Consider the following 27,814-nt stretch of genomic DNA (forward strand, 5'->3'; position numbering starts at 1 on the left):
GCGAAAGCTCCCAAGTCGCAGCCGGGTTGAATCCGGCGGGAGCAGCTGCGCCGCGGCTGAGGGAGCCGGGGGCCAGTTTCGTCCCAAGCAAAGCGCTGGGGAGCCGAAGTCATGACGGAGGGCGAAGTGCCTTCCGAGGTGAGTTCATGCAAATGTCTCCATCGCGATTGCGGAGGTCGGCGCTGAAGGGGTGCGGGGGTCGAGGGTCGAGTGCGGTGGAATGGGTCGCGGAGGCTGGGAGAACTACAGTTCCCGGCGTGCACCGGGCGGCCCGGCCTCGCAGTCCCTGAGGGAAAACACCCCCACCCCTGGCCCACCGTCTCGCGGTCCAGTCCCCACGTCGGGGTTTCCGCGCCTCCGTCCAGTGGGCCGTGTTGCTTCGGGTCTTTGTGGCGCGCAGCCGGCCACCCAGCTCCTCCTCAGTCCGTCCCGCCTTCCCTCCCCTTTGGCGCGTTTCCTGCCGTGGGTGCTTTTCCTCTTACGGCGTCCGGAAAGAGGAAGGCCCGAGCCGAACCGGGCCCTGGGAGGCGGGGCAGGACTCTGTAAACGGACGGCGGGAGTTCGTAATTGTGTCTGGAAGGGGCCTTTGCGGTCATCGGGAAGGGGCTGTACTCAGCTCCGGGCGGATTTGGGCACAGGAACTACTGTTTACAGTTCTGTGTTCTTTCCTGGGGCGGGAGTAGGGTGAGGTACTCACCTTGGGAGCAAAATATAAGGAGACGTCAGAAAACTCAGTAATCAAGATGATAACATTAAAAAAAGTAAAAGTTAATATCAAAAAATCCCATGACTTGATATTGAGTAAAATAACATACATTTAAATAAAGACAATATCTGATCCTGAACTTGCACTCCTCAGCATCATTCACCTCACCCTTGCTGATACTGCTGCAAACTGCCTAGAATAAAATGACTAACAATATCTTGTATTGAGTTGTGTGGCTGCCTATATGCAGTTTTCTAATCTACAAACAGAGCGAAGAGACTTAACTGTTTTGTATTGTTGGAAGAACCATCAGCAAATGCATGAATCTCCTTGGTGATGTTCTTTTTAGCTATTTAGTAATTGTACCAAGCATTGAAATCAATTTAATAGCTGTTGGATCCCTAAACCGGTTTGACCTAGAGCGTTGGCATGTGGAGAGAAAGGTCCCAGGTTTGATTCCAGTCAAGGGCATATACCTCGGTTGCGGGCACATCCCCAGTAGGAGGTGTGCAGGAGGCGACTGATCATTGTTTCTAACTCTCTATTCCTCTCCCTCTCTGTAAAAACTCAATATAATATATTAAAAAACAAGACAAAAAAGAAACCACATAATTGGCCTTATAATGAGTCCCACACCTGGATTGCATCTCTTTTTAAAAATATATATATATTTTTTTATTGATTTCAGAGAGAATAATTGATTTGCTGCCTCTGGCACTCCCCCTTAAAGAAAGCACTTTATGGCTCCTCTTTGGCATATCTGAATTGTCAGCATCACCACTCTGGTGATATTATTAAGTAAACTAGAGGCCCAGTGCATGAAATTCGTGCACCTGGGGGGGGGGTTGTCCCTCAGCCCAGCCTGCACCCTCTCCAATCTGGGACCCCTTGGGGGATCCCTGCAGGCTTACACCAGCAGTTAGATATCCGCTCACAATCCAGGACTGCTGGCTCCTAACCATTTGCCTGCCTGATTGCCCCTAACCGCTCCCCTGCCAGCTTGATAGCCCCCAACGGCCCTCCCCTTCAGGGTTGGTTCCCCCAACTGCCTTCCCCTACCGGCTATCTTGTGACAGCCATCTTATGATGACATGGGGTGGCCATCTTGTGAGGTGTGAGGGTCAATTTGCATATTACCTCTTTATTATATAGGTTAAGGGTTAATTTGAACCCAAGTACTGTGGTACGGTGACAGTAGATCTCATAACTGAGGTGGCTACTAAGTGTCTACTAGCAAAAAATGGATTGTATATACAGCACAGATATGCTGGACAAAGGATGATTCATGTCCTGAGTGGGACAAAGTGGGGTGGTGCGAGATTCCATCATGCTACTCAGAATGATATGCAATTTAAAACTTAGGAATTGTTTATTTTTGGAATTTTCCATTTAATATTTTCTGACCTCGTTTGACCATGGGTAACAAATTATGGAAAAGTAAAACTGTTGATAGGGGGATCTACTGTATTCAATATAAAGAGTTGGTTTTGCCCTGGATGGTGTGGCTCAGTTGATTGGAGTATTGTTCCATACACTGAAAGGTTGTGGGTTCAGTTCCCGGTCAGAGCATACTAGTATACCTAGGTTGCAGGTTTGATCCCCTGTTGGGGCATGTATGAGAGATAACCAATTGATGTTTTTCACATCAGTGTTTTCTCTCCCTCTCTTCTTCTCTAAAATAAAAAGCAAACAAACGTATCCTTGAGTGAGGATTAAAAAAAAGATTTGCGTCTATAGAATCCTTTAAAGATGAACAATGATTTTTCTTTTGGCTTTTGGTCCAGTAATTCTTTTTAAAAATATATATGTTTATTGATTTCAGAGTGGAAGAGAGAAGGAGAGATAGAAACATCAATGATGAGAGAGAATCATTGATCTGCTGTCTCCTTCACTCTCCCTATTGGGGATTCAGGCCTGCAACCTGGGCATGTGCCTTGACCAGAATTGAACCCAGGACCCTTCAAGTCCATATGCCGACACTCTACTCATTGTGCCAAACCAGCTAGGGTATGTCCGGTAATTCTTTTTTTTTTTTTTTAATATATTTTATTGATTTTTTACAGAGAGGAAGGGAGAGAGATAGAGAGCTAGAAACAGCGATGAGAGAGAAACATCGACCAGCTGCCTCTTGCACACCCCCTACCGGGGATGTGCCAGCAACCAACATACATGCCCTTGACCGGAATCGAACCTGGGACCTTTCAGTCCGCAGACCGACGCTCTACCACTGAGCCAAACCGGTTTCGGCTGTCCAGTAATTCTTAATGTCATCTCTCTCTCTCTCCCCCCGCCCCTCTCTCTCTCTCAGTCCTTACCTGAAGATGTTTTTTCCATTGATTTTTAGAGAGAGTGGAAGGGAGGGAGAGACACACAGAGAGGAACATCAATATAAGAGAGATATCCATTGGTTGCTCCTGCACATGTCCTGCAACCCAAGTATGTGCCCTTGACCGGAATTGAACCTGAGGCCCTTCAATGTACACACCAACATCCTATCCACTTTACCAAATGGCTAGGGTTGTCATCTCTTCATTGAACCCTTGAATTGTGGTAGGGTTTCCCCCCCACACCCCTTTTTTTCAGCCTGATGATCCCATAATGCTGTGTGTATCATAATGTACTTAGAGCTTTTTGTAACCTGCTGGTTAATGCAAAATATATTCTCATTGATTTAGGTTCATCTAGAAATCAATGATTTAAAACTCATTTCACAAGAAGAAGCAGATAGTCCTTTTGACAGTGGACAGGGCAGCTATGAAACAATTGGACCCTTGAGTGAAGGAGGTTTGTAATAGTACTTTTATTTTTAGAAATAGAATGTGGGGGCTTGGATTTGTAAATGGGTTGGATTAATTTTTATTATTCTCTTGATTTATTAGGTTATGCCCAACTTTATCATTTTTTATTATAAAAGCAAAATAGTTCTGTTGTACTCTTTTGAGAATAATATTTTCTGTTATATGACTGAATATATAAAATGTCAAGAAGCTACCACATTGCCTGGTTGAATGCATTCATCCCATAATAAAAAAATTGTAACACCTTCCAGAATGATTAGAACAACTTTTCCTGTTGTAAAGATATATACAATAGTTACATTTTCCAGTGATACATTTTTCTAGTGAAAATGTTTTCCAAATGTACTTTTAGATTTGCTTTGCTACAGTCACTTCTTAGGGGTAGTTACATAATTTTACAAAGTGATACATCACTTAGATAATTGGATATATTTTTGGATGATTGGATAGGTTTAGTGGATCTAGGAGAAAGGCCAAATGACAGCGGACTGCTAACAAAATTTTGTGTTTCCTTCAGATTCTGATGAAGAGATATTTGTGAATAAGAAATTGAAAAGCAGGAAGGTGCTACAAGACAGTGATTCGGAAAGAGAAGAACCAAATGCCTCTCCAGAGGAAGCTGCCTATGATGTTGTCAAAGAGGAAAACAAAGAGAACTTATATCCCGGGGAAAATGGGAAAGCCAGAAGGATGCACAAAACTCTGGCAGACAGTGATGAAAGTGACATGGAGGAGGAAGAGTCTTCGTACCAGGAAAATCTTGAAACCCAAGTGACATCTTCCTTAGAGCTGGGTCATCAATCTGAAAACTCTGTGGACTTTACAGCTAGTAGAAAGATTTCCAAAAAACCCATAGGTGATAAAGAAGGAACTAAAGGGAAAGCAAGAGTAAAATCAAAGAGAAGACTAGAGAAAGAGGAGAGAAAGATGGAAAAAATTAGGCAGCTAAAAAAAAAGGAAACAAAAAATGAGGTACATTTAAAATATATATATATATATATATATTTTTTTTTATTGCCCTAATTGGTTTGGCTCTATGGATAGAGTGTCAGCCTGTGGACTAAAGGGTCCCAGGTTCGATTTCAGTCAAGGGCACATGCCTGTTGTGGGCTCAGTCCCCAGCAGGGGGTGTGCAAGAGGCAGCCAATTAATGATTCTCTTCCATTGTTGATGTTTCTCCCTCCTCTCCCTTCCTCTCTGAAATCAACAAAAATATATGTATAGAAACATCAACCATAAGAGAGAATCATTGATTGCCTGCCTCCTGCACACCATACACTGAGGATCTATCTAGCCTGCAATCTGAGTATGTACCCTGACTGGAAATTGAACCGTGACACCTGGTTCATGGGTCATTGCTCAGCCACTGAGCCACACCGGCCAGGCAAATTAGGTACATTTTAAAGAACAATTTGCTATTTCTAATGCAGATTAATAGTTTGGAAAGGATTGTTTTTAGTTCTTGAGGTTTTTCTGCATTCAGAATACAGCTTTGAATTGATTGTTTTTACATTGTGAGTAACAAGGTATGTGATTTAAAACTTGATGCCATTTTCCATTTCATATACGTGAAGGACACCTCCAAATATATAGGTTTCTGATCTCTGAAAGTTAATTTTCAACAAAGGATTTTTCATGCGTTTATCAGTCAGAAATGTTGCTAACTATAATAGAAAACACCATCCTCAAGTTTTATAGACTAGTTGCTTAATAAATATTAAATTGACTTTTCAAAAATACTTGCTGTGTTGTAAGTTAGTTTTAGACAGTTTGCATAAAATCACAGCCTGGACTTCAAGGGATGACTATGTGTTAGGAAATGGTGAGGATGTTCTAGAATGCCATCTATTTGTCTGAAACCTGGACTTTTTCTGGCCTGATCCAGATTGCCTTGTGTTGTGAAATTGGATTCTGAAATGATTGGGTTTTGCTTTTTCTTTATGCATTATCCAGGAAGAAGATGTGAAAGAGCCATTTACTGATAGTGGCTGTCTTCTTGTGGATGAAGATCTTTTTGAAACTGGGTTGGAGGAGGAAAATAACTCTGCATTGGAAGATGAAGAGTCGCTAGAATCCATAAGGGCAGCTGTGAAAAACAAAGTAAAGAAACACAAGGCAAGTAAAAGATTATCACAGTAGGGGCTACCCTATTGCTTCTAAGTTTTGCATTATTTTCTGACTTACTTTTGGAACCTTAGTTTTTTAATATATATATATATATATATATATATATATATATATATATATATATTTTATTGATTTTTTACAGAGAGGAAGGGAGAGAGATAGAAACGTCGATGAGAGAGAAACATCGACCAGCTGCCTCCCGCACACCCCCTACCGGGGATGTGCCCACAACCAATGTACATGCCCTTGACCGGAATTGAACCTGGGACCTTTCAGTCCTCAGACCAACGCTCTATCCACTGAGCCAAACCGGTTTCGGCTGGAACCTTAGTTTTTTTTTTTAAAAGCGATAGACATGCTAACTTGTTTGGAAACTAGTATTTTGATTGCCCTCATTGAAATATTGAGGGGAGAGAGAATAAGATACTTTATGTTGTGTAAGAAGCAGAGAAATAAGGGGACAGAGATGTAAGTTTTATAACTGTGTGGCCTCTAAGAAATGAACCAATAGGGTTTCAGGAAAGGTATAAAGGAGACGTCAAAAGCATTGTTATCCTGAGTGATTGGGAGCATAATTGTTTTTCCTAAGATTATCTTTAGATGCCTGGAAGTCATTGTCTCTCCTTAGGGGAAGTTGTAATACAGAAGTATAAGAAACAAGAGCCCAAACTCCATTTGAGACATCTAATTTGTTTTCTAGGTATTATAGCGTGCTGTGTTTAAATTTTTCTATTTGATAATTATTGACATATTACTAATGTAGCATGATGTAATGTTAGAGCACAAAAGCAATCTTTGAGTAAGCTTATTTCATGTTCATTTTTGTCCATATTATTTAACTTGTCATCTCTTTTAGAAAAAGCAACTATCTTTGGAGAGTGGCATTTCTTCATATGAAGAAGAAAGTGAGTCATCAAAAGGCACCATGAGGAAGGTGAGTTAGAGCTCCGTACTATATAGTTGTCATGTGGTCTCTTTCCCCAGGAGATTGTGAATTTCTCAGGGTTAATATTTTATCATGTTTATCATGTTTTCCTGGTACCCAAGATAATGCTTTATACATGGGAGGGATGCAAATATGGATTGGATTGAATTAATTCTTTGTGATTTGCAAATGAATGAACTCCTTGGATTTGTATTGTATTGAGCTTATTTGTGCTTACTATTACCTCTCTTGTCCTCTTTTCTTGGAAAGAGCAAACTCTCTTTCCGAATGTCTACGTGTAGCATTAATGTATTCTCACTTTTTGTTTTCTTTAAGGAAAGGAAGGCAGCCAAGTTAAGTAAGGAAGCATTAAAAAAACTACACAGTGAGACTCAGCGCCTTATTCGAGGTAATTCAAATCAGTACAGTAAACTTTGAGGCAAATCACAATATTTCTTTGTAAGCTCAATTTAGATGGGGATTTTTGCTTGTTTAACACTCCTCCTAATATGAATTGGGTTATAATATCAAGTTTAGAATGATCTTGGTGGATGGCTATTGTTCTGAATCCCCTGGGACATGACTACAAACAAAATTTTCAGAACTATAGTCATGGTAAAGAGGAAAGTCTTTTTTGTTTTTGTTCTTTTTATTAAGAAGTTTTATGAGTTTATTTCAGTTCATTTGAGCCAAATTGATGACATGCTGGAAAGGAAGATCTTAAATGCTCCCGGGAGGTTTTTTGTTTTTCATGGTTTTCTATGGACCAGCTGCATCAGGATCCCTTGGGAGCTTGACAAATATATAAATTCTTAGTCTCCACAGAAAGTGTCATTCAATAGGCTTGAAATAGGGGCCAAGAGAATCTGTATTTTTTAAGAACTTTCTGGACCAGTTTGTCTTCCAACTAGGTTAAAAGCACTGGTCTATCTTGGTGGGCGAGGGTGTGTGTGTGTGTGGGGGGTGTTTTCCCTATAGAGGGGAGATGGGAAGAGATTAACCAAAGAGCTTATATGCATAACCAATGGACACAGACAATAGTGTGGTGAAGGCCTGGGGTGGGGCAGGGGCTAGGAAGAGGGAAGCTAAGGAGGGGGTTGTTGGGAGACATCTGTAATACTATCAACAATAAAAAATTAAGTATTTTTTTAAAAGCCACTGGTCTTCAGGGATTTCTTTTGTACTTAAATCCTGTCTTTATTAAAGTCAGGATTGTTTTTTTTCTGGTGATGACTTTGGCTTACTATTTAGTTAACTGAATATAAAGCGACATTTCCGAATATACAGTATATAGATTTGCTTGTTTTGTTTCATTTTGTAGAGTCTGCACTTAATCTTCCGTATCATATGCCTGAGAATAAAACCATTCATGATTTCTACAAACGTAAACCCCGGCCCACTTGGCAGGGAAATGCCATGGCCCTACTAAAGTAAGAACCCTCTTTCCTTTGATTATAATTTTCATAAACATTCCATTTTGTAGGAAACAAAAAGTTCAGATTCCTTACACCCTTCCTACTGATTTAACTTGTTCATTCTCTGCTAAACGAGGAGAATGTTTCTCATTTAGGATAGCTTACAACTCCAGCTTATTTCCCCTTCCCTAGGTCATCTAAGTATCAGTCAAGCCATCACAAAGAAGTCACAGACCCTGCAAACAAAACTGAGATGAGCAATGACCATCATACCAAAGATTCTGAGCCAACAACAGGTGCAGGATATGAAATGGAAGCTAATGCACTCCCTGCAGTTTCAAAGGAACTCCAGATGACTACTGGATCCGATGAGTCTTGCAGTAAAGATCTGATGGTAAGTGAAGAGCCAGAAATTCAGGAGAAACAGGAGCAGAGGGATACTAGACCTCCTGGGGACAGCTCAGTGGCACAGCAGGAATCCAGCTTTCTTGGGAACAAGGTCAATGACGAGTCTCAGACTGAAGAGTCTCAGACTGAAGAGCGTGTGGCACTTGAGCCTGATGCCCTGGAGGGAGAAGGCCTGCAAAAAACAGAAGAAGCAGATGAGAAGGTGGAAGAGCCCAGGCAGCAAACCAAATCAGCGGCTGTCGTGCCACCTGAGAAAGCGAGGAGGTTCACGCTGGATAGACTTAAGCAACTGGGAGTAGATGTTTTCGTTAAACCTCGGCTGGGTGCTGATGAAGATTCCTTTGTGGTACTTGAAGAACCTGAACCCAACAGAGGTAATCCTTTGAGTTGTGGGGGGCCACTCCAGAGTGACTTATTCAGGCAGCATTCCATTACATGCCACTTGGGAGGACAGGGAACCCAGGAGAAGCCAATAACCACACATGATCTTATTCTACAGATGTACAGGCACATCCTGTTTTATTGTGCTTCACCTATTGCACTTCACAGATATTGCTGTGGTTTTGTTTTTGTTTTTACAAATTGAAGGCAGGACCCTCCACCAGCAAAATTATTATGACTTGCTTTATTGTAATACTAGCTTTATTGTTGTGGTCTGGAACCGAACCTGCAATATCTCTGAGGTCTGCCTGTACTAGATAGGATAGAATCCCATTTAGATAGATTTGGCAGTGTATCAGAATATTCTAAACCTTGTTTAAAATTGAAGCCTGTTCATAGGTTAATATATAAAAGAGGTACATTGCTATTGTGTTATGATATGACATTACTGTTCAGTTTTTCACAATTAAAGAAAAATATTTTGCTGTGGTTTTGTTTTTGTTTTTACAAATTGAAGGCAGGACCCTCCACCAGCAAAATTATTATGACTTGCTTTATTGTAATACTAGTTTTATTGTTGTGGTCTGGAACCGAACCTGCAATATCTCTGAGGTCTGCCTGTACTAGATAGGATAGAATCCCATTTAGATAGATTTGGCAGTGTATCAGAATATTCTAAACCTTGTTTAAAATTGAAGCCTGTTCATAGGTTAATATATAAAAGAGGTACATTGCTATTGTGTTATGATATGACATTACTGTTCAGTTTTTCACAATTAAAGAAAAATATTTTGGTTCAGGAAATTGCAAAACTGAATTTCTTTGCTGCTGCTTCTTCTTTTATTTTTTATTTTTATTCTACTCAGCAAATACTAAACTATCCACTACATGCAAGATGCTATAGAACATACCAAGGGAAATCTGACATTTATTCTACACTGTTTATGGAAAACATTAAATAATGTGGAAAAAAGGGGAAAAAAGTTTAAAATTTACTTTGCTGGAAAAACTTTAGAATAAAGTGCCTTGGGCCCTGGCTGGGTAACTCAGTTGGTTGGAGTGTCATCCAACCAAGGTTTCGAGTTCGATTCTTGGTCAGGGCACATAGTAGGTTTTAGGTTTGAACCCCACTTGGGATATGCACTGGAAGCCAGCTCTCTCTCACATCAGTGTTTTTTCCTCTCTCAAAAATCAATAAAAACATAGCCGGGACCGGTTTGACTCAATGGATAGAGCGTCGGCTTGGGGACTGGAGGGTCCCGGGTTCGATTCCGGTCAAGGGCATGTACCTTGGTTGCGGGCACATCCCCAGTAGGGGGTGTGCAGGAGGCAGCTGATCGATGACTCTCTCTCATCGATGATTCTAACTCTATCTCTCTCCCTTCCTCTCTGTACAAAATCAATAAAACATATTTTTTTTAAAAAATCAATAAAAACATAATAATAACAATAAATTAAATAGAAAATAAAGTGCTTTTTGGAATTCAGAGGAGGGATAAGTTTCTTCCAATAGGTGGTTAAAAGAAAGGCTTGAAGAATAGGCGGGTATAATTTCTTGTTCACTGCCTTCCCCTACTTTGAGTAGGCTCTTCTGGCTTGTTCCCTACACTAAACTCAGTGCTTCCACAGGGATGACATATAGTAGGCATTCATATTTATTGAATGATGCATGATCTTTCAAAGAGAACTCAAGTGTTATTACCACATGAGGTAAACTTCCTGACTCAGGTAGAATTTGGTGTTGCCTCTGCATTAAAGCAGTGTAGCATGACAACTAAGAGCTTAGGCTTTATAGCAAGACCAGAGTTTGAATCTAGACTATGCTACTTACGGTTTAACCTTGAGTATGCTCTTTCTAAGCCATCTTTTAAAAACAAAAATTGAAAAAATAGCACTCTTGTTTCACAAGGCTACCGAGAGGATTTGTTAAAATCGTGAATACAATTAGATAACATAAAGAAGCACTCAACTAGCGGCTGCTACTTTTACTAGTGTTATTAGTGAAATTAATACATCAAGATTCACTAAACAGTTTATGGTTGACAGGTACTATGTTATTCATAGTATTTGGTGTGTAAAATATGCTCAATGAGTCTTTGTTAATTGAGTAGATGGGCTTTGTGGAAGTGGAGAGGACATTCTTGGAAGGAAGAGAAAGAGTGGTACAAATTGAGAAGTTGTATAAGTCCGTTTGACCGGAACAGAAGGTGGGAGGGAAGAGTTGTTTAACAGCCTAGCCAGTGTGGTTCAGTGGTTGAGGGTCAACCTATGAACCAGGATGTCATGGTGAAAGTTTTATTCTCTTAGACTAGAAATTATCTAAACAGTTTCAGACTAAGAGAGAGAACAAATGCTTTTGGAGTTTTTTTTTAAATCTTCACCAGAGGTTATTTTTTCCATTGATTTCTAGAAAGAGTAGAAGGGAGGGAGGATAGAGAGGGAGAAAGAAACATCGATGTGAGAGATACATTGATTGGTTGCCTCCTGCATGTGTACCTACTGGAGCTATGGAATCTGCAATTGAGGTATTTGCTCTTGTCTGGGAATTGAACCTGAGACCCTTCGGTTCTCAGGCTGACACTCTAACCACTGAGAAAACTGGCCAGAATGAAAACAAACATTTTTTGAGTACTTGCTATAATAGACACTGCTAAATTTTGTTGTATGGAACCAGAAGTTACCTAAGCAGTCCTGGACTGAGAGACAGGAAAGGGAAGAAACTTAATTTTGAGTACCTACTGTGTTGATTCTTTATTAATTGTCTTGTTTACAAGTTGGGTATGGTTCAGGGGCAGCCTGAAGGAGAATTTCCTTTCTGATTATACTGACTAAGCTAGCATAATAGTTTCACCAAAAAATTTTGCCATCCTGCTGCTGAGTTACATCACTGATTGGATTGTCATTTTCTTTTTTTTCTGTTTTTTAATTGACCTTGCCCATTTCTAGTAAGATTTTTCAATAAATAGTGAAATGTTCCAAATAGGGAATTTTTTAAAAGGAGCCCTTGAATAGTCAAGAATAATGTCATTTTTTCTGATCAGTTTTACTTTTTAAAAAAAAAATTGCACATATTTAGAAAGTTAATTTGTAAATTTCTACCCTAAATGACTTTTAAGTATGTTGAGAAAGCATTGCAGCAGTCCATTAGTTTGGGTTAAGTTATATCAATTCATAGTGCTGTTAGTATCAAAGGATATTTGGTGTTTCTGCATTGTGTGTTTTTTTTCTTACAACTATATTTCTTAAAAAACTTAGCTTATAATTTCTAACTGAAATCATAAAGGAAAGAGTTTGAGCATGGCAAACTGACATACTGGTTGGCACTTGTGTTTAGAACTGGAAGCCTTGAAGCAGCGTTTCTGGAAGCATGCTAATCCCGCAGCCACACCCAGGGCTGCTCAGAAGGTAAATGTGAGCATCGTCGTGAAAGAGGTGGGCACTGATGGTAAGGAAGAGCTGAAGGCCGATGTGGTGCCTGTGACTTTGGCAGCTGAGAAGCTGGATGGAGTAAGCCACACAAAACCAGGTATTTGAGTTGACCTTTTTTTTTTCTTTGTGCCTTGTACTCTGACGAGTCTTTATGCCACTGAAGAAACGGTAGTGAAAAGTTCCAGGCCCTGGCCGAGGAGCTCAGTTGGTTCATCCCCAAACCCCAAGGTTGTGGGTCCAGTCTCCAGTTAGGACACATACAAAAATCAGTCAAACAACCAATCGATATTTCTCTTTCTGTCTCTGTTGAAAATCAATAAGTTTTTTAAAAAGTGTAGAACCTTTTTTTTTTTTTTTTTTTGAGACTTGGGAGAGTTGATAGCAGTACCTGGCTGTCATGTATAGCATTGAATTGTGTAGCATTGCCTAGAGGTGTGGGGTGAGTAAGATGACTTTATTCCTTTGTCTTATTTAAAAAAAAACACTAAATATCTATCGTAGAAAATGCATGAAAATAATAAACAAAAGTTCTACAGTCCTCTGTGTATCTATCCTTTTAAACTCTTTACATGTTTGTTTTTTTAAAAAAACACTATAATGTGATAACACCATTCATTCTGCTTTGTCATCTGCTTTTTTGTTTTCAGTATGTTAGGGACAGGTATGTTGTTCCCACTCCCACTTTGAAATATGAGTAATAGGTCACATAGAAAATATTTAAAACACTGAGAAAAAGATATAAGGAAAAATTAGTCTTCCCAAAGGCAACTGTTAACAATTTTTTGTTTGTCCTAGGAAAATTTATATGTATATATCATTTGTGTGTGTGTGTGTGTGTGTGTGTGTGTGTGAGAGAGAGAGAGAGAGAGACAGAGAGAGACAGAGAGAGACAGAGAGAGACAGAGAGAGAGACAGAGAGACAGAGATGGACAGAATTTGAATATTCTGTGCCAGGCATTGCTAGGAGCTTTATAGAAAATTGTATTAGTATCCTTATTTTATATATGAGGAAATGATATACAAAGCATTTACACAACCTTCTCAAGTACTAGAACCAGTAGCCTAATCCAAACCCCCTAACTCCTGAGTTCAGATATACATTTTGTTGCTTTTGAAGGTTGTTGTTTTTTTAACAGCTGCATAAAATTTCATTGTATGAGTATAACATGATTTGAGGATTTATTTAACCATACTCTTATTAATGGACATATTGTTTGTTCCAGTTTTTGGTATTTTATATAATGTACTTCCTAGTATGAGATATATATTGGTATATCTGGATGCAAAATTTCTTACAGTGAAATCAAATTCTGATGTATATCATTTCATTGTTCTTCAAAATAGTTGTCTCAATTTATACTCAGAATAATATAAAAGTTTCTGTTTCCTCCTGTTAATTCATATTATCAAACCTAAGTTTTGCTAAATATATAAAAAATTGTATCTCTTTATTTTGATTTGTAGCTCTTTAACTAGAAGTGAAGTTAAACGTTATTTTTAACTATTTATTAACAACATAGCCCTAACTGGTTGGGCTCAGTGGATAGAGCATTAGCCTGTGGACTCAAGGGTCCCAGATTCAATTCTGGTCAAGGGCGTATACCTTGGTTTCAGGCACATCCCCAGTGGAGGGTGTGCAGGAGGCAGCTGATTAATGTTTTTCTCTAATTGATGTTTCTAACTCGCCCTCTCCCTTTCTCTCTGTAAAAAAATCAATAAAAACATATTTAAAACAAACAAACTAACTAACAAACAAAAAAACCCCAATATACTCACTTTCTGTGAACTCCCACTCCATATCCTATGCTCATTTTACTCCTTGATTGTTTCTCTTTTTCTTCTAAATAGATCACTTTATCAACTTTTTTTTCATGGCTTCTGAGCCAGAGACTATTGAAGTCCCACTCCTCCTCCATTTTTTTGCCTTTTTAATAATAAGTTTATAATCTCTGCATAGTATATTATCCCAGAGTGTGGAACTTAATTCTGGAAGTTCTCTTTTACACTTGACTTCATAATAATCCTCACTTGTTAAAGGAACAAAAGTCTAGAGTGCTAAGATCTCTGCCCTTTAGGGATGTGACTAGAACACTTCTGGAATTGCCTAAAATGCACACTTCCATTATTGATGTGTGGGGTCAGTCATTATGTCTAACACATGCCTTCATGTTTCTATTCAGGTGAAAAGCTTCAGGTGCTGAAAGCTAAACTGCAAGAAGCAATGAAACTCCGAAGGTCAGAGGAGCGCCAAAAGCGCCAGGCATTGTTTAAATTAGATAATGAAGATGGATTTGAAGAAGAGGAGGAGGAGGAGGAGGAGGAGGAGATGACGGATGAGTCTGAGGAAGATGGAGAAGGGGAGGAAGAAGAAAAGTTAGAGGAAGAGGAGGAAGAAGGCAGTCACGAGGTTTCTGGCAATTATGTAATTTTGTTACTTGATCGTGATGAATAAGGAAAAGAAAAGAATTCGATTTGAATGATTAAATAAGCATGTTCAATTGTATAAAGATGTTAGGGGGTGGACATGAAAGCAGCTAGCTCATGTGTACCTCAGTCTTAATGTATTCAGTTTAGTTGGCACCATTGAATACCTACAGGTCTCAGAGCCACGGCTTGTGTTAGTTTATCTTATGTAACACAATGCTGGTATGAAATGGCTTTGAGTGAATAAGGGCTTTTATCTTTGTTTATTTAGGTTTCTTTGTTCAGAATAAAAAGCAGTTTTAGCCTTGGCCATGCTGAGGCCTGGAATCAATTCTCAGGCCAAGACCTTCCTGTGTTGATTGCATTCTTGGTTGAGGAGGGTATTTGTAGAAGGGTCTCTTACCCTTGTTCCATGGTATTCCACTGAGGGAACATAGATGATGACACGATTTTTTGTATTAGAAAAATGAAAAGTTTCCTTCTTTGAACACTGGAATCACTTGAAAGAGCTGGTTAGTAGTTAGCCTGGGGAGAGAAAGAAGAAAGCAGTGGCTGAACTAGGTAGCATGTCACAGTCTGTAGTTGGTTTGAGGTCAGTAGTCATCCTGCACTCTCAGGCTAATCATTTAACCTCTCATTGCCTCAATAAAATGTTAATTCCAGTTTTCTTTCATAATTTTAAAGCAATTTTGGGAGGGTAAAAGGTAAAATAAGTATAAAAGAACTCTAAAAGTGTAAGGGAGAATTATATTATTGATAATGGTGGGGCCAGATTTCTTTCAGGTTTACCTTTTCAGTATAAAATGTGACCAAGCAGCTATATTTTAGGTCAACAGTGTGTTTGCTTTAAAAATTTTTTGACACGTATTATTTTGTTTTGGGTTGATGTGATTGTTAAAGACGGCAGAATTCCTTCTCGGTAATGAAGAAATAGAAACCAAAGGTGAGAAAGAAATGGACAAGGAAAACAATGATGACAGTAGTGAAATTGGCAAGTCAGTTGGCCTTCCGTTGGTTCTTAAGCCTCTCTCATCAGATTCTACCGTTCTCCTATTTAAAGACAACTCTTCCAAGATGGAGTAAGTAATTCTCTCTAAAGAAAGATAAGATTCCCTTGGATTTGCCTCTTTAGTAAGAAACAGGAACAGATACTCAAACAGTTTACTTTCTTGTTTTGTAATTACTTTCCTAGTGAAGAAAAATCAGAAACAGATGAAAACTCAAGCAAAAGGCCTACCAAACTGGGTAAGTAGTGACTCTTTCACAGATCTGTTTGATCTTTCATTTTTTATATTTAAGGACTATGATTCCATAAGGTTCCATTTTTTGAACCCTAGTGGAATTTTCCCAGTCTTACATGTGGCAGTGAAAGCAGTTTATGAATTAGATTTTTTTTTTTTTTTTGGTCTGGTTTTATAAAACTTATATGCAATTTCTTTATAGTTGACCGTGGACATCTAATAGGTCTGTAGTTAAGTGTATTGATTGTGTGAACCATGAAGCATTTCCATGTAGATCAGAGGGAGATGTGTAAGTGATTGGATAATGGAAAGACTGATCAGAGGCATTAGGTAGGGTGACAGACAGAACTTTCAGTTGTTACTTAGCTCAGAGGAATAAGCCTTGATTAACTTAATATTTGGGAACATATCTGAGAGACTTGCTTGTGAATGTTACCTGACAGTTTCATCCCCAATTATTTTTCCTAAACAAACCCACTTTATTTCCGGAATCACACACCTAAAAGTGTCTTCTCTTTCTTTAGATGAGGAGGATTCATGCTCATTGCTAACAAAGGAGAGCAGCCACAATAGCAGCTTTGAATTGATTGGCTCCACAATTCCATCCTATCAGCCTTGCAACAGACAAACAGGCCTTGGGACTAGTTTTACTCCTTTAGCAGCAGGATTTAGATCTCCTTCCCCTGGACTATTTCGAGCCAGTTTGATCAGCTCAGCTTCTAAGGTAAGATGGTAATGGTTTTCTGATCTCCTCCCGCTTTTGCTTCCCACAATGCTAAGGAAAATGTATCTGAGCCAACCAACTCCTACCCCATTATGTGTGTTCAGTTTAAAAATCCACCCGGTGTATTAAAAACAAGCTTCATTCAGTGTTCTTACTTTCTTGGAGATATTTTTCTTTATGCTTCTCTTGGCTATTCATTGTCCTCCTCAATTGCAGTTGCCTGAGAACAGATTAAATATTGCAAATAGCAACTTCTGTTGTTGTCATGACAGTGAATGATATTTGTAAAATGTTATGTTTTTGTTTGGTTTTATTTTGGTGCCAGAGTTCAGAAAAGCTGTCTGAGCCTTCACTTCCCATAGAGGATTCCCAGGATCTATATAACGCCTCCCCAGAGCCTAAGACACTTTTCCTAGGAGCAGGAGATTTCCAGTTCTCTTTAGAAGATGACACGCAGAGCCAACTGTTGGATGCAGATGGGTTGGTAGTTTTATGTTTTTGTGAGTGGGAAGGCGCTGGGCACTGCTTAATTTTGTTTAAAAATAAAGTGAGCTTCTGTCACTCCATCTGTGCTTTCTCATCTGAGAAAGAGAAGATGTACAGACCATTAGTATTACATTCTGCAAGCTTGAACAAAGTCTCTCCAGAAAGTGAAATGTAAATAGCCCTTGCTGGCATCCTTCAATCTCTGCCTCATTTGAAATGCATAGCTCTTGTAAAGGCATCAGAATTTCATGTATCCATTCTACTATGTTATGATTGTTGGGTGGGATTGAAAATTGACCGGCTTGTGGTGCATTACATGGCCATAACACCAAGCCCTACTCTAGCATCATCTGAAGCCAAAATTATCCCTTTACCCTTTACCTTCTGAATAGCATTTATTCGTTCGTAAAACTTTCCCGTCTTTAGACTGTCAACAAGGCTGAAGGTTAAATCTTTTGTCTTCTGGTTTGGGATTCAGCTTCTAACTTTGGTATTGGAGACGAGTTGGCTTTTTCTCTCACTGCTTTGTTTTTCTCCCTAGAGCGTTTCTTACACTCTTTATTGTGCTTTTAGGTTCCTAAATGTTAGAAACCACAGGAATCAGTACCAAGCTTTGAAACCTCGATTGCCATTGGCCAATATGGATGAGAATGCCATGGACGCTAACATGGATGAGCTGCTGGATTTGTGCACTGGAAAATTCACTTCTCAGACGGAGAAGGCTCTGCCCGGGAAGAGTGACAAGAAAGAGAACATGGAGGAACTTCTGAATCTTTGTTCAGGAAAATTCGCCTCTCAGGGTAAATATCCAACAAAGTGCATCAGGTTTGCCACAGCCAACTACCTTACACCAGTATCCTTGAAAAAAAGCCCCTTACTCTTGGGTGAAAAGTTTGCAGAAAACTGTGTGATGGGTTCTTTTATGTAGGTTGAATTCACAGCTTAGCTCCCTGACATTTAGAGCCCTTACTTTCTTATGGTGGTAAAGTGTCATCTTAAGATTGCTCTTAATATTTGTGCAAAGCTTAGAGAAGTGTCTGGTGTGTAGTAAATATAATATAAATGCTAATTTGTTGTTCTTACCTGCACACTTTCTCTGCCCCCTGACACCCCTGCTAAAATGTAAGCTTTGTGGAAGTTGGGATCTTTGTTTTGTTCACTATTGTATCCCTGGTGCCTGGCACATGGTAAGCACTAAATAAGGATTTGCTGAATGAATGAATAGCTGATGAGGTTTTTTTTGGCAAGCGTACTTTAGAACTGTATTGAGCTGGCATGTCTCAGATGGCTGGGAAAAGAGGATAAAGCTGTCATTCCTTGGTGACAGATCTTTTTCTTTGTTGTGATGTAGATGCTCTGGCTCCATCAGAGTTAAATAAACAGGAGAAGGAGAGCAGCATGGATGATCCGATGGAAGAAGCACTTGCTCTTTGTTCAGGCTCTTTCCCAACAGACAGGTGAGTCTCAGTGATTGGTGGGAACTTGGGAAGGCCTGGGTCAGATTCTCTGGATTTAGCAATAGCCAACCATCATGGGGCTTCTTATATTGTTTGAGAGCATTTCAGTGCATCTGAGTCTTATATTTGTATGTAAGGAAATTATAATGCTTTTATTTAGTTGGTGGAGTATAGAAGGGGGGAAAGGTTAAAAATAAGTACATGAAAGTGCTCAAAATCACTAATAATTAGGGAAATGCAAGTCAAAATCATGATAAGATACTACCTCACGCTCATTTGAATGGCTACTATTAAAAACACACATACACACACACACCCCAAAATAACTATTGGTGAGGATATGGAGAAACTGGAATCATTGTGCTATGTTGGTAGGAATATAAACAGAAGCTGCTATGGAAAACAATGGCAGTTCCTAAAAAAGAAATTCTAAATAGAATATGATTCAGCATTTCTACTTTTGGGTTTATATACAAAAGAAGTGAAAATAGGGACTCAGATATTTGTACCCATGTTTATAGCAGCATCATTTTTAATAGTCAAAGGGTGAAAACAACCCAAATGGATACAAAATGTGTTGTGTGTATGTTATATACATACACAGTGGAATATTATTCAGCCTTAAAAAGAAGGAAATTCTAATAAATGCTACAACCTAGATGAACTGTAAGGATGTTATGCTAAGTGACGTAAGCCAGTCAGGAAAATACAAATATTATATGATTCCACTTATTTGAGGCACTTAGAATAGTTAAATTCATAGAGACAGAAAGTAGAAGATGATTGTCAGGAGCTAGGGGGAGGGAAGAATGAGGAGATATTTAAAGGATATAGAGTTTTAGTTTTGCAAGATGAAAAGGTTTCTGAAAGTTAGCTCACAACAATGTGAATGCACTTAACATAGTGAAGTATACACTTAAAAATGGGCCCGGCTGGTGTGGCTCAGAGGTCTCTGTTCAATTCCTGTTCGGGGCACATGCCTAGATTGCGGGCTCAGTCCCCAAGAGGCATCTGATCGATGATTCTCTCTCATCATTGATATTTCTCTTTTCCCCTCTCCCTTTTTCTATAAAATCAATTTAAAGAAAAACATTAAAAAAATGTTGAAAAAAAGATTAAGGTGGTAAATTTGTTATGTGTTATATCACAATTTTTTTTTTTAAATTAAAGTCAAAATATCTTGTTTCCTGTTTCTTGAAGATATTTTGTTTTAAAATATTTTCAATTCTTCTAGTTTGCTTTCAACAACTTACTGATTTGTGGATTTGCATTTTAGGGAAGAAGAAGGTGAAGAGGAAGAATTTGGAGACTTTCGGCTTGTCCCAAATGATAACGAGTTCAGTAGTGATGAGGTGAGTTTGAAGGGAGCAGAGTAATCATAACTGTACTTCATGTAGTGCTGCTATATGGGTTTCTTTCCTAGTCTGAGTTCTTAAAAGTTCTAGCTCGGCATCTATGAGAAGCAATTTCGTAGAATAAGATGTTTGGGCAGAAGTTCATACACCCTGTCTTAGTTGAGAACACATTGTACTCTGCCTGGCCTTCGGTGTGATTCCATATGATTTTGCAGGATGAACACAGTGACTCTGGTAATGAACATGAGGCCCTGGACGACCACGAGGATGACGATGAAGAAGAACTCCAGAGACAATCTGTGAAGTTGAAAAGGCAAATGTAGGTGTTATTTTCATTCCTTCAGTTGCTAGAAGGTTCTGAAGGTTGAATTGTTCTAGAAGCTTGTCACCTTTTTATTTAAATGTGCTGGTTCTGTTTTTGCTTTTTGTGGTTAGCATAAAATCTATTCCCATGTTAGCTCTTGAGTATTCAAAGATAGTCATGTCTTCCTTAAAGGATTTCTATACTTAAGGACATATACTAGGTCTTTCAGCTGTTTCCCACATGACATTGTTTCCACACTCCTCACATACTGGATATTCTCTTTTCCTTCAAGTGTGTCTGGCCATATTCCTTGTTCTGGATGCATGGCATACTCCTTAGAACAAGCATGACAAACTAAAAGGCTAGCAGGGGCCAAAGAGCCGCAAGTTTGACATGCTCGCCTTAGAATGTAACCAAAGGTCAAAAGCTGAGTCACAGTAGACCCTGAGGATCTAGTAGTCAACTAGATTCCCTGGATCTTTTTCCCTATGAATTACTGTCATTCCAGGTTTTCTTCATCCTAGTTTCTTATTATACTGATCATGAAAGTAATCACTTATTTTAGAATATTTAAAAGAATATGGAAAGATTAAATTAAACGTCTTCTGTGTTCACTATCCAGAATCTTTATGGAAAGTGTTTGGGTGGTTTTTGCCCCATCACCTTTTTTATACATATATTTTTATATAGTTGGAATCTGTATAATTTTTTATATTTACAACTTTGCTTTCTTTCTTTCTTTTTTTTTTTATAATATATTTTATTGATTTTTTACAGAGAGGAAGGGAGAGAGATAGAGAACTAGAAATGTCGATGAGAGAGAAACATCGACCAGCTGCCTCTTGCACACCCCCCACCGGGGATGTGCCCACAACCAAGGTACGTGCCCTTGACCGGAATTGAAACTGGGACCTTTCAGTCCACAGACCGATGCTCTGCCACTGAGCCAAACCGGTTTCGGCAACTTTGCTTTCTTTCTCACTTAGCCTATCCATAAGCAATTTCCCAGGATGTTATAAGTTTTATAAATGACATTTCAAAAGGTATTTAGTATTCTATTTTATGTGGATGACTTTTGGAATTCACATATAGGACATCATATTGATCCCTATTAGATTTATATTATTGTTCTTAGCCCATCATTCCTTTCTATCAAGATCAGTTTTGGGTTCTAATTTATTACCTGTCAAATTAACTGCCTCATACAGCTTTGGATCATCTGTAGATTTTTTCTAAAGCAGTGGGTCTTAAACCATATTTAACTGCAGAATCTGAATGAAATCTTATAAAGAATGACAGCTAAAAGTTGAACTCCTCAAAGAGGGTGGATGGAAAAGATTGGGCTAGTCGCCCCTGAAAGAATTCTGCAGAATTGCTAGAATTTAGAGAAACTCAGCTTAAACAAACAAACAAACAAACAAACAAGGCCCTGGCCCAAGCTCAGTTGGTTAGAGCATTGTCCCCATACCAATCCCATGCCAAGGTTGCAGGTTCAATCCCCGATCAGGGCACATACAAGACTAAACCAGTGAATGCATAAATAAATGAAACAACAAATGTAACTCTGAGCCTCAATCATGCCTGTAACTTGGGGGTCTTGGTGGACTGCAAGAGATCCAAGTCTATTTCCTTTCTGTACCATTGTGTCTCCTGAAGCTAGTGAGCTTAAAAAACAAGATAGTTTGAACCTTCTAACAGGTATGTCTCAAATATAGAAGAGATTGAGAGTTCTGGCTTTAACGTCACCAACCTGATTGAACCCAGGCTCTGCTACCTCCTAGCTGTGTGACCTTGGGTAAATAGTTTATTCTCTGAGTCTCAGTTTCTTCAACTGTAAATTGAAGGGAATAATAGCAACGATGTTTATAGCAGCATCATTTTTAATAGTCAAAGGGTGAAAACAACCCAAATGGATACAAAATATGTTGTGTGTATGTTATGTACATACATAGTGGAATATGTGAGAAAATGCAACGACGTTTGTAAAGCACAGTTACTGGCACACAATGCTATGAAATGATAGACTTTTAAGTATTATCAAAATATATTACTTTAAAGTTAAACGTAATATTATTTGAGGTGGCTCTATATTCTACTTTTCTCATTGCTTCCATATTCTTTGTGTGTATTCACTGTTGCATTTTCTACTCTTCAAAATTATTTTCCAGGAGATTGAAGAGATACCTGGAGGACGAGGCCGAGGTGTCAGGAAGTGATGTGGGAAGTGAAGACGAGTATGATGGGGAAGAGATTGATGAATATGAAGAGGACGTAATTGATGAAGTACTTCCTTCTGATGAGGAGCTACAGAGTCAAATAAAGAAAATACACATGTCAGTATACTAACAAGCCCTTCTGAGTAATGGGATATGTCTTAAGGCAGCCCTATAATCAGACATAGTGATGCTCGATTTGAACACCATATTTCTCCTGTTGTAGGAAAACAATGTTGGATGATGATAAACGACAGCTCCGTTTATACCAAGAGAGGTACCTTGCTGATGGGGATCTGCACAGTGATGGTCCTGGACGAACGAGGAAATTTCGATGGAAAAACATAGGTATCTTGGTAGTGTCTTTTTTTTTTTTTTTTTTTTTTTTTTTTTTTTAGTTGATTTCAGAGAGGAAGAGAGAGAGAGATAAAAAACATCAATTATGAGAGATAATCATTGATTGTCTCCTATACTCCCCCACTGGAGATTGAGCCACAACCCGGCATGTGCCCTGACCAGGAATCAAGCCATCACCTCCTGATTCATAGTTTGACTCTCAACCACTGAGCCATGCTGACCTGGCTTGGTGGTTGTCTTTAGAAAGCAAATGGTGTAATGTGTGTGTTTGTCCAGTTTAAGATGACAATGAAAATCAAAACCGTAGCAGGCTGTTAGGAAGTACCTGGTTGTAACCATTATTTTCTATTAGTGAATGAGAAGAGTTTGCGCCAGTATATGATAAATGCTAAGAGTTCATTTGTGTCTGTCCAGGCATCCTCTCCTATGGGAATTACTGAGTGCTGACAGCCTTACCTCTTTGCTTTAGATGATGCTTCCCAGATGGACTTGTTCCACCGAGACTCTGATGATGAACAGATCGAGGAACAGCTTGATGAGACAGAAGCCAGATGGAGGAAGGAGAGAATTCAGCGAGAGCAATGGCTTCGGGACCAGGTAGGAAGTTGGCAAGAAATTCGCCTCTTTTGACCCTCGTGTATGAGGAGAGGACCTAGTCACCTAGCTTGTCACAATAGTTTCAAAGACCTGGGCAGTATATTGCTGTTCCTTTTAATCCTTGAATTTCCTTTTGTGCTTAGAGAAGGTTTACTATGGGCATTTATTTTTTTCTTTTTTAAATAGATTTTATTGATTTTTACAGAGAGGAAGAGAGTGGGATAGAGAGTTAGAAACATCGATGAGAGAGAAACATTGATCAGCTGCCTCCTGCACACGCCCTACTGGGGATGTGCCCGCAACCAAGGTACATGCCCTTGACCGGAATCGAACCTAAGACCCTTCAGTCAGGAGGCCGACGCTGTATCTGCTGAGCTGAACCGGTTAGGGCAACCATGGGCATTTCTTTGTTTGCTTGTCCAAAATCTTTTTTTTTTTTTTTTTTTTTTTTTTGTCTAAATTAAGAAAAGATTGTAAAAAAGGAAAACAAATGATATCCCAGGTATCTTAGCTTCACACTCCAGGCTATGCCAATTATTTGGGGGAGCTGTGGACTTCTGTTAATGCTGATTTTTATCTAAAGGCACAGCAGGGGAAAATTTTACCTGAAGAAGAGGAAGAAATTGGAGAAGACAGTCAGTTTATGATGCTGGCCAAGAAAGTTACAGCCAAAGCATTGCAGAAAAATGGTGAGTTTCTAGTCCTCCTCAGGGTGTGGTCCCCTGGAGATGACTCCAACCTTCAGCGGCTGTGTGGTCATGGGCCTGTGTCTCATATTGTCTTAAAGAAGTAGGGAGCGACAGTGTTCTTAGATCTTTGTCTATTGGGCTGTGCATGTTGTCCTTATGAGTGTAGGTAGCTGGTTTTGCTTTATGTTCTAAGATAGCTCATAGGAATGAATTCTGTATTTTTTATTTAGTTGCCCAGAATTAAATACTTAGGTGTTTGAGCTGGAATTTGAAGCCAGATATATCTAACTCCGGAGCTGAAGCTCTTAAACATCCTCCACACTTTACCATTCTTGTTTTTTCTTATTACTGTTAGTGATTAGTCAATAAGTTCAGCTTGGTTGGCTGGCTTCTTGTAGCCACTTGCTATGGTTTCAAGTCACCATTATAAAGTAATCAGAGTTCCTGTGGTTTTAGTTTATTGGTTTAGTTAAAGACAATTTAGAAGTAATTCTGCCTAATTTTACCCAGAACAAGCCTGTCTGCCTATTTTTCTTTTCAGCCAATCGCACTGTGGTTATACAAGAATCAACACCTTTACTCAGAAATCCTTTTGAAGCCATCAGACCGGGAAGTGCCCACCAGGTTGGTTGGGGACATTGTTAGCCTGACATCATGATCTGCAGTGTTATAAAGGCCCAGGTCAAGCTAAGGGAATATACCCTCCTTGGGGGAGGGAGGTGGCTGCGGAAAATAGAAGTACCTGGCAAAGGACCTTGCTATTTCTCTTCTGCCGAGTGGGGTAGGAATATGTCCCCTCAGGGAGACAGTAGCTTCTCATTCTTTCTTTGACACTTGGATTTTGATACCAGATGACTCTTCTTTCCTCAGCCAAAGACAGGCTCATTGCTAAACCAGCCCAAAGCTGTACTTCAGAAACTGGCTGCCCTCTCTGACCTCAACCCCAGTGCTCCCCGAAATTCAAGAAACTTTGTCTTCCATACACTTTCTCCTGTCAAAGCTGAGACAGCAAAGGAATCATCTAAGCCTCAGGTAGGGAATTTGAGAACTGATTTGATGGTTTCCCAAAGCAGAATTTATTTATTTGTTAATTTAAAAAATATGTATTTCCGGCATAAAGGCTTATGCTGCGGTGTTAATATTGCACTCCTCAGAAAGGTACAAGGAGATTGCTACCCCCAGTAGGTAATCAGTTTTGAAATTTACTTTTCTGTTTTTTGTTGTTTTCTGTCGTTAATCGTTTATGATTTAACTGAGTTAAATTAGCTGAAGAGCTGACTGAAGGTAAGCGCTGCACGAGGGTTTGAGCTGGTCATGACGCTCTCTCTGCTCTCTAGGTGAGGAGAAAGGGCCCATCCATAATGAGAACGCCTTCACCTAAGCGCCTCAAAACAGGTGATAGCACTTCAGGATCGAAGCAGAGCATCTTCAAGTACTTGGAAAGCTAACACCATGGGGTGCCAGTGCCTGCCTTGAGACTGCTTTGAGAATTCTGTCATTGAAAGTTGGAATTGATGCTCACATGGATGGGCCTTCCCTTCCTTCAGAATCGATGCGTTAAGATTGTCGAAAGAGACTCTAGTTCTTTCCACTGCAAGGCTCTGGACATCTCTTTCCTGTCCCAGTATTATCTCCTGGGTTGGCCACTAATCTTAATTCTTCAGTGTTTACAACATTGACTCATGGGATACTTGGGTAAAGACTTGATTCCTTCATTAAATATTTGACATTTTATCCTAGCAGCTTCCTGGGTTTTTCCTCTTTGTGAAAGGAGGGCTTAGAGGAAGAGGAGGAGGGAAAAGCATGGCATTACAGAAACTTACAGAAAGCAGTGACTGTCAGTACCAGCATGACTCCTTCACGCCCCTCAGATCTATACCATGGTGGCCAGGACCCGGTGAAAGAGCTACTTCTTGGAGAACCTAGGAATCTCTGGGCTGTCCATTAGTCTTGCCCCTTCCATTTTCCTGTTTCCTCTTCCCAAGACAGTGCCAGGTGTTCAACAAACCTTTGCTGCCTTTATCATATGGACTCACACTGGTACCCAAGTCAGGAAGACGTTGTCCCCAATTTTCTGGTGTATGAGGATGAAGATGCAACATGAGATATCCCATGGGACAGAGAGCTCTCTCCTGGGACTAAATTCTCAATTTGAAACACTTGTTCAAGGACGTCCCTTCTCATCCTGACAAAAAGAAGTATAACCAGAGGACAGTTTAATACTTCATTATCTATTTTGAGAGAAGACCATCATGGTGTTATATCAAAATATTGTTAAGAGAGTCCTGGCTGGTGTTGCTCAGTGTGGAGCGTCATTCTGTGCACCAAAAGATTAGGGGTTTGATCACCGGTCAGAGCACATACCTGGGTTTCAGGTTCAATCTCCAGTCAGGGTACATGTGGGAGGCAACTGATCTCTCTCTTTCTCCCTCTCTCTCTTCCTCTTCTCCCCCTTTCTCTCTCTAAAATCAATAAGCTGGCTCCTAACTGCTTGCCTGCCTGATTGCCCCTAACCGTGCCCCTCCCTGCCTGATTGACTGCTCCCCTGCCGACCCAATCACCCCCAACTGCCCTCCCCTGCAGGCTTGTTTCTCTCTCCCTCTCCCCCCACTGCCTCCCCTGCAGTACTGGTTGCCACCAACTGCCTTCCCCTGCTGGCCATCTTGTGATGACATGGTGGCAGCCATCGTGGGGCAGCCATCTAGTGACATAAGGGTGTGAGGGTCAATTTGCATATTATCTATATTATATAGGATATAAGAATTGCCATCACTCCTGAGTTTCCCTAAACCGCCATGAGGCACTCAGATTTTAGGCATTTCCCACCCCCTCAGAACTGACCATCACTGCTGTTTTAGGAAAAACATTTCCTGTGAATAATGTGGTTTCACAATCCGGAGTTGGACTTGGGAAGTTGGATGAATTGTGCCAATTTTTTATCGACAGGTGGGGAACACCAATTTAATTGATGAAATTAGGGAATAGGTTTTCTCCAGTTGTTTCTAATGCACAAGATGCTGACTTGGACAGATTTCATGTTTGTATATTTGTAATCTTGTAATGAGGAAGATGTATGTAAAGAGGTTTTAATATGTATGTAGTTTTTCAATAAATCTCAATGCCTGGAGAGCAGGATTTCCTGTCCAGATTGAATGCTCCTTCTAGGTCAGTGCCTGCCTAATGTTGAGAGCACGTTGTCTCCAATGGAAGCCCTCTGGATCTGGAGAGAGGCTGCTGCACTTGTCCCCTCACTGGCTTCTCAACACCAGCGAATGAATCAAATTTCCTTGCCAAGTGGTTTGGATTCAGTGTGCAGGTCAGGAGGGTTTACATAAATGATAACTGTCTTGCCCTAGCCTGTTTGGCTCAGTGGATAGAGCGCCAGCCTGTGGATCGAAGGGTCCTGGTCAAGGTCATGTATGTATTAACATCAGTTGCAGGCTCCTCCCCCATCCCAGCCCTGGTCAGGGCTGTGCAGGAGGCAACCAATTGATGTGTTTCTGTTACATTAGTGTTTCTCTCTGTTTTCCCCTCTCTCTTCTACCCTCTAAACAATGGGAAAATATCCTCCGGTAAGGATTAAAAGCAAAACAGGCCGAAACCGGTTTGGTTCAGCGGTAGAGTGTCGGTCTGCGGACTGAAAGGTCCCAGGTTCGATTCCGGTCAGGAGCATGTACAGTGATTGCGGGCACATCCCCGGTGGGGGGTGTGCAGGAGGCAGCTGGTCGATGTTTCTCTCTCATCGACGTTTCTAGCTCTCTATCTCTCTCCCTTCCTC

General features: G+C 40.0%; 1 protein-coding gene across 1 annotated transcript; it reads left to right on the plus strand.

Annotated features, from left to right (window-relative positions):
• On the plus strand, positions 1 to 27,814 carry CLSPN (claspin). The gene is made up of 25 exons (XM_084872669.1): positions 1 to 138; positions 3,382 to 3,490; positions 4,022 to 4,476; positions 5,458 to 5,619; positions 6,488 to 6,565; positions 6,893 to 6,965; positions 7,878 to 7,986; positions 8,164 to 8,753; positions 12,095 to 12,286; positions 14,370 to 14,596; positions 15,514 to 15,692; positions 15,806 to 15,858; positions 16,379 to 16,578; positions 16,904 to 17,058; positions 17,638 to 17,864; positions 18,416 to 18,521; positions 19,798 to 19,873; positions 20,092 to 20,195; positions 22,349 to 22,513; positions 22,620 to 22,741; positions 23,220 to 23,347; positions 23,931 to 24,036; positions 24,578 to 24,660; positions 24,907 to 25,068; positions 25,374 to 27,814. The coding sequence occupies exons 1-25, from the start codon at positions 112 to 114 to the stop codon at positions 25,482 to 25,484; spliced, it is 3,999 nt and encodes a 1,332-aa protein (XP_084728795.1). The 5' UTR covers positions 1 to 111; the 3' UTR covers positions 25,485 to 27,814.

The sequence above is a fragment of the Pipistrellus hanaki genome (genome assembly GCF_964339955.1).
Source record: "Pipistrellus hanaki genome assembly, chromosome: 2".
Classification (NCBI taxonomy): Eukaryota; Metazoa; Chordata; class Mammalia; order Chiroptera; family Vespertilionidae; genus Pipistrellus; species Pipistrellus hanaki.

What these genes read in the sequence shown, in the direction of transcription:
- CLSPN (XM_084872669.1), top strand. Translation starts at nt 112, where the DNA reads ATGACGGAGGGCGAAGTGCCTTCCGAG. An exon ending in TGGACCCTTGAGTGAAGGAG is followed by an intron (nt 3,491 to 4,021) that starts GTTTGTAATAGT and finishes TGTTTCCTTCAG; the next exon opens with ATTCTGATGAAGAGATATTT. An exon ending in CAACTGTTGGATGCAGATGG is followed by an intron (nt 17,059 to 17,637) that starts GTTGGTAGTTTT and finishes TTGTGCTTTTAG; the next exon opens with GTTCCTAAATGTTAGAAACC.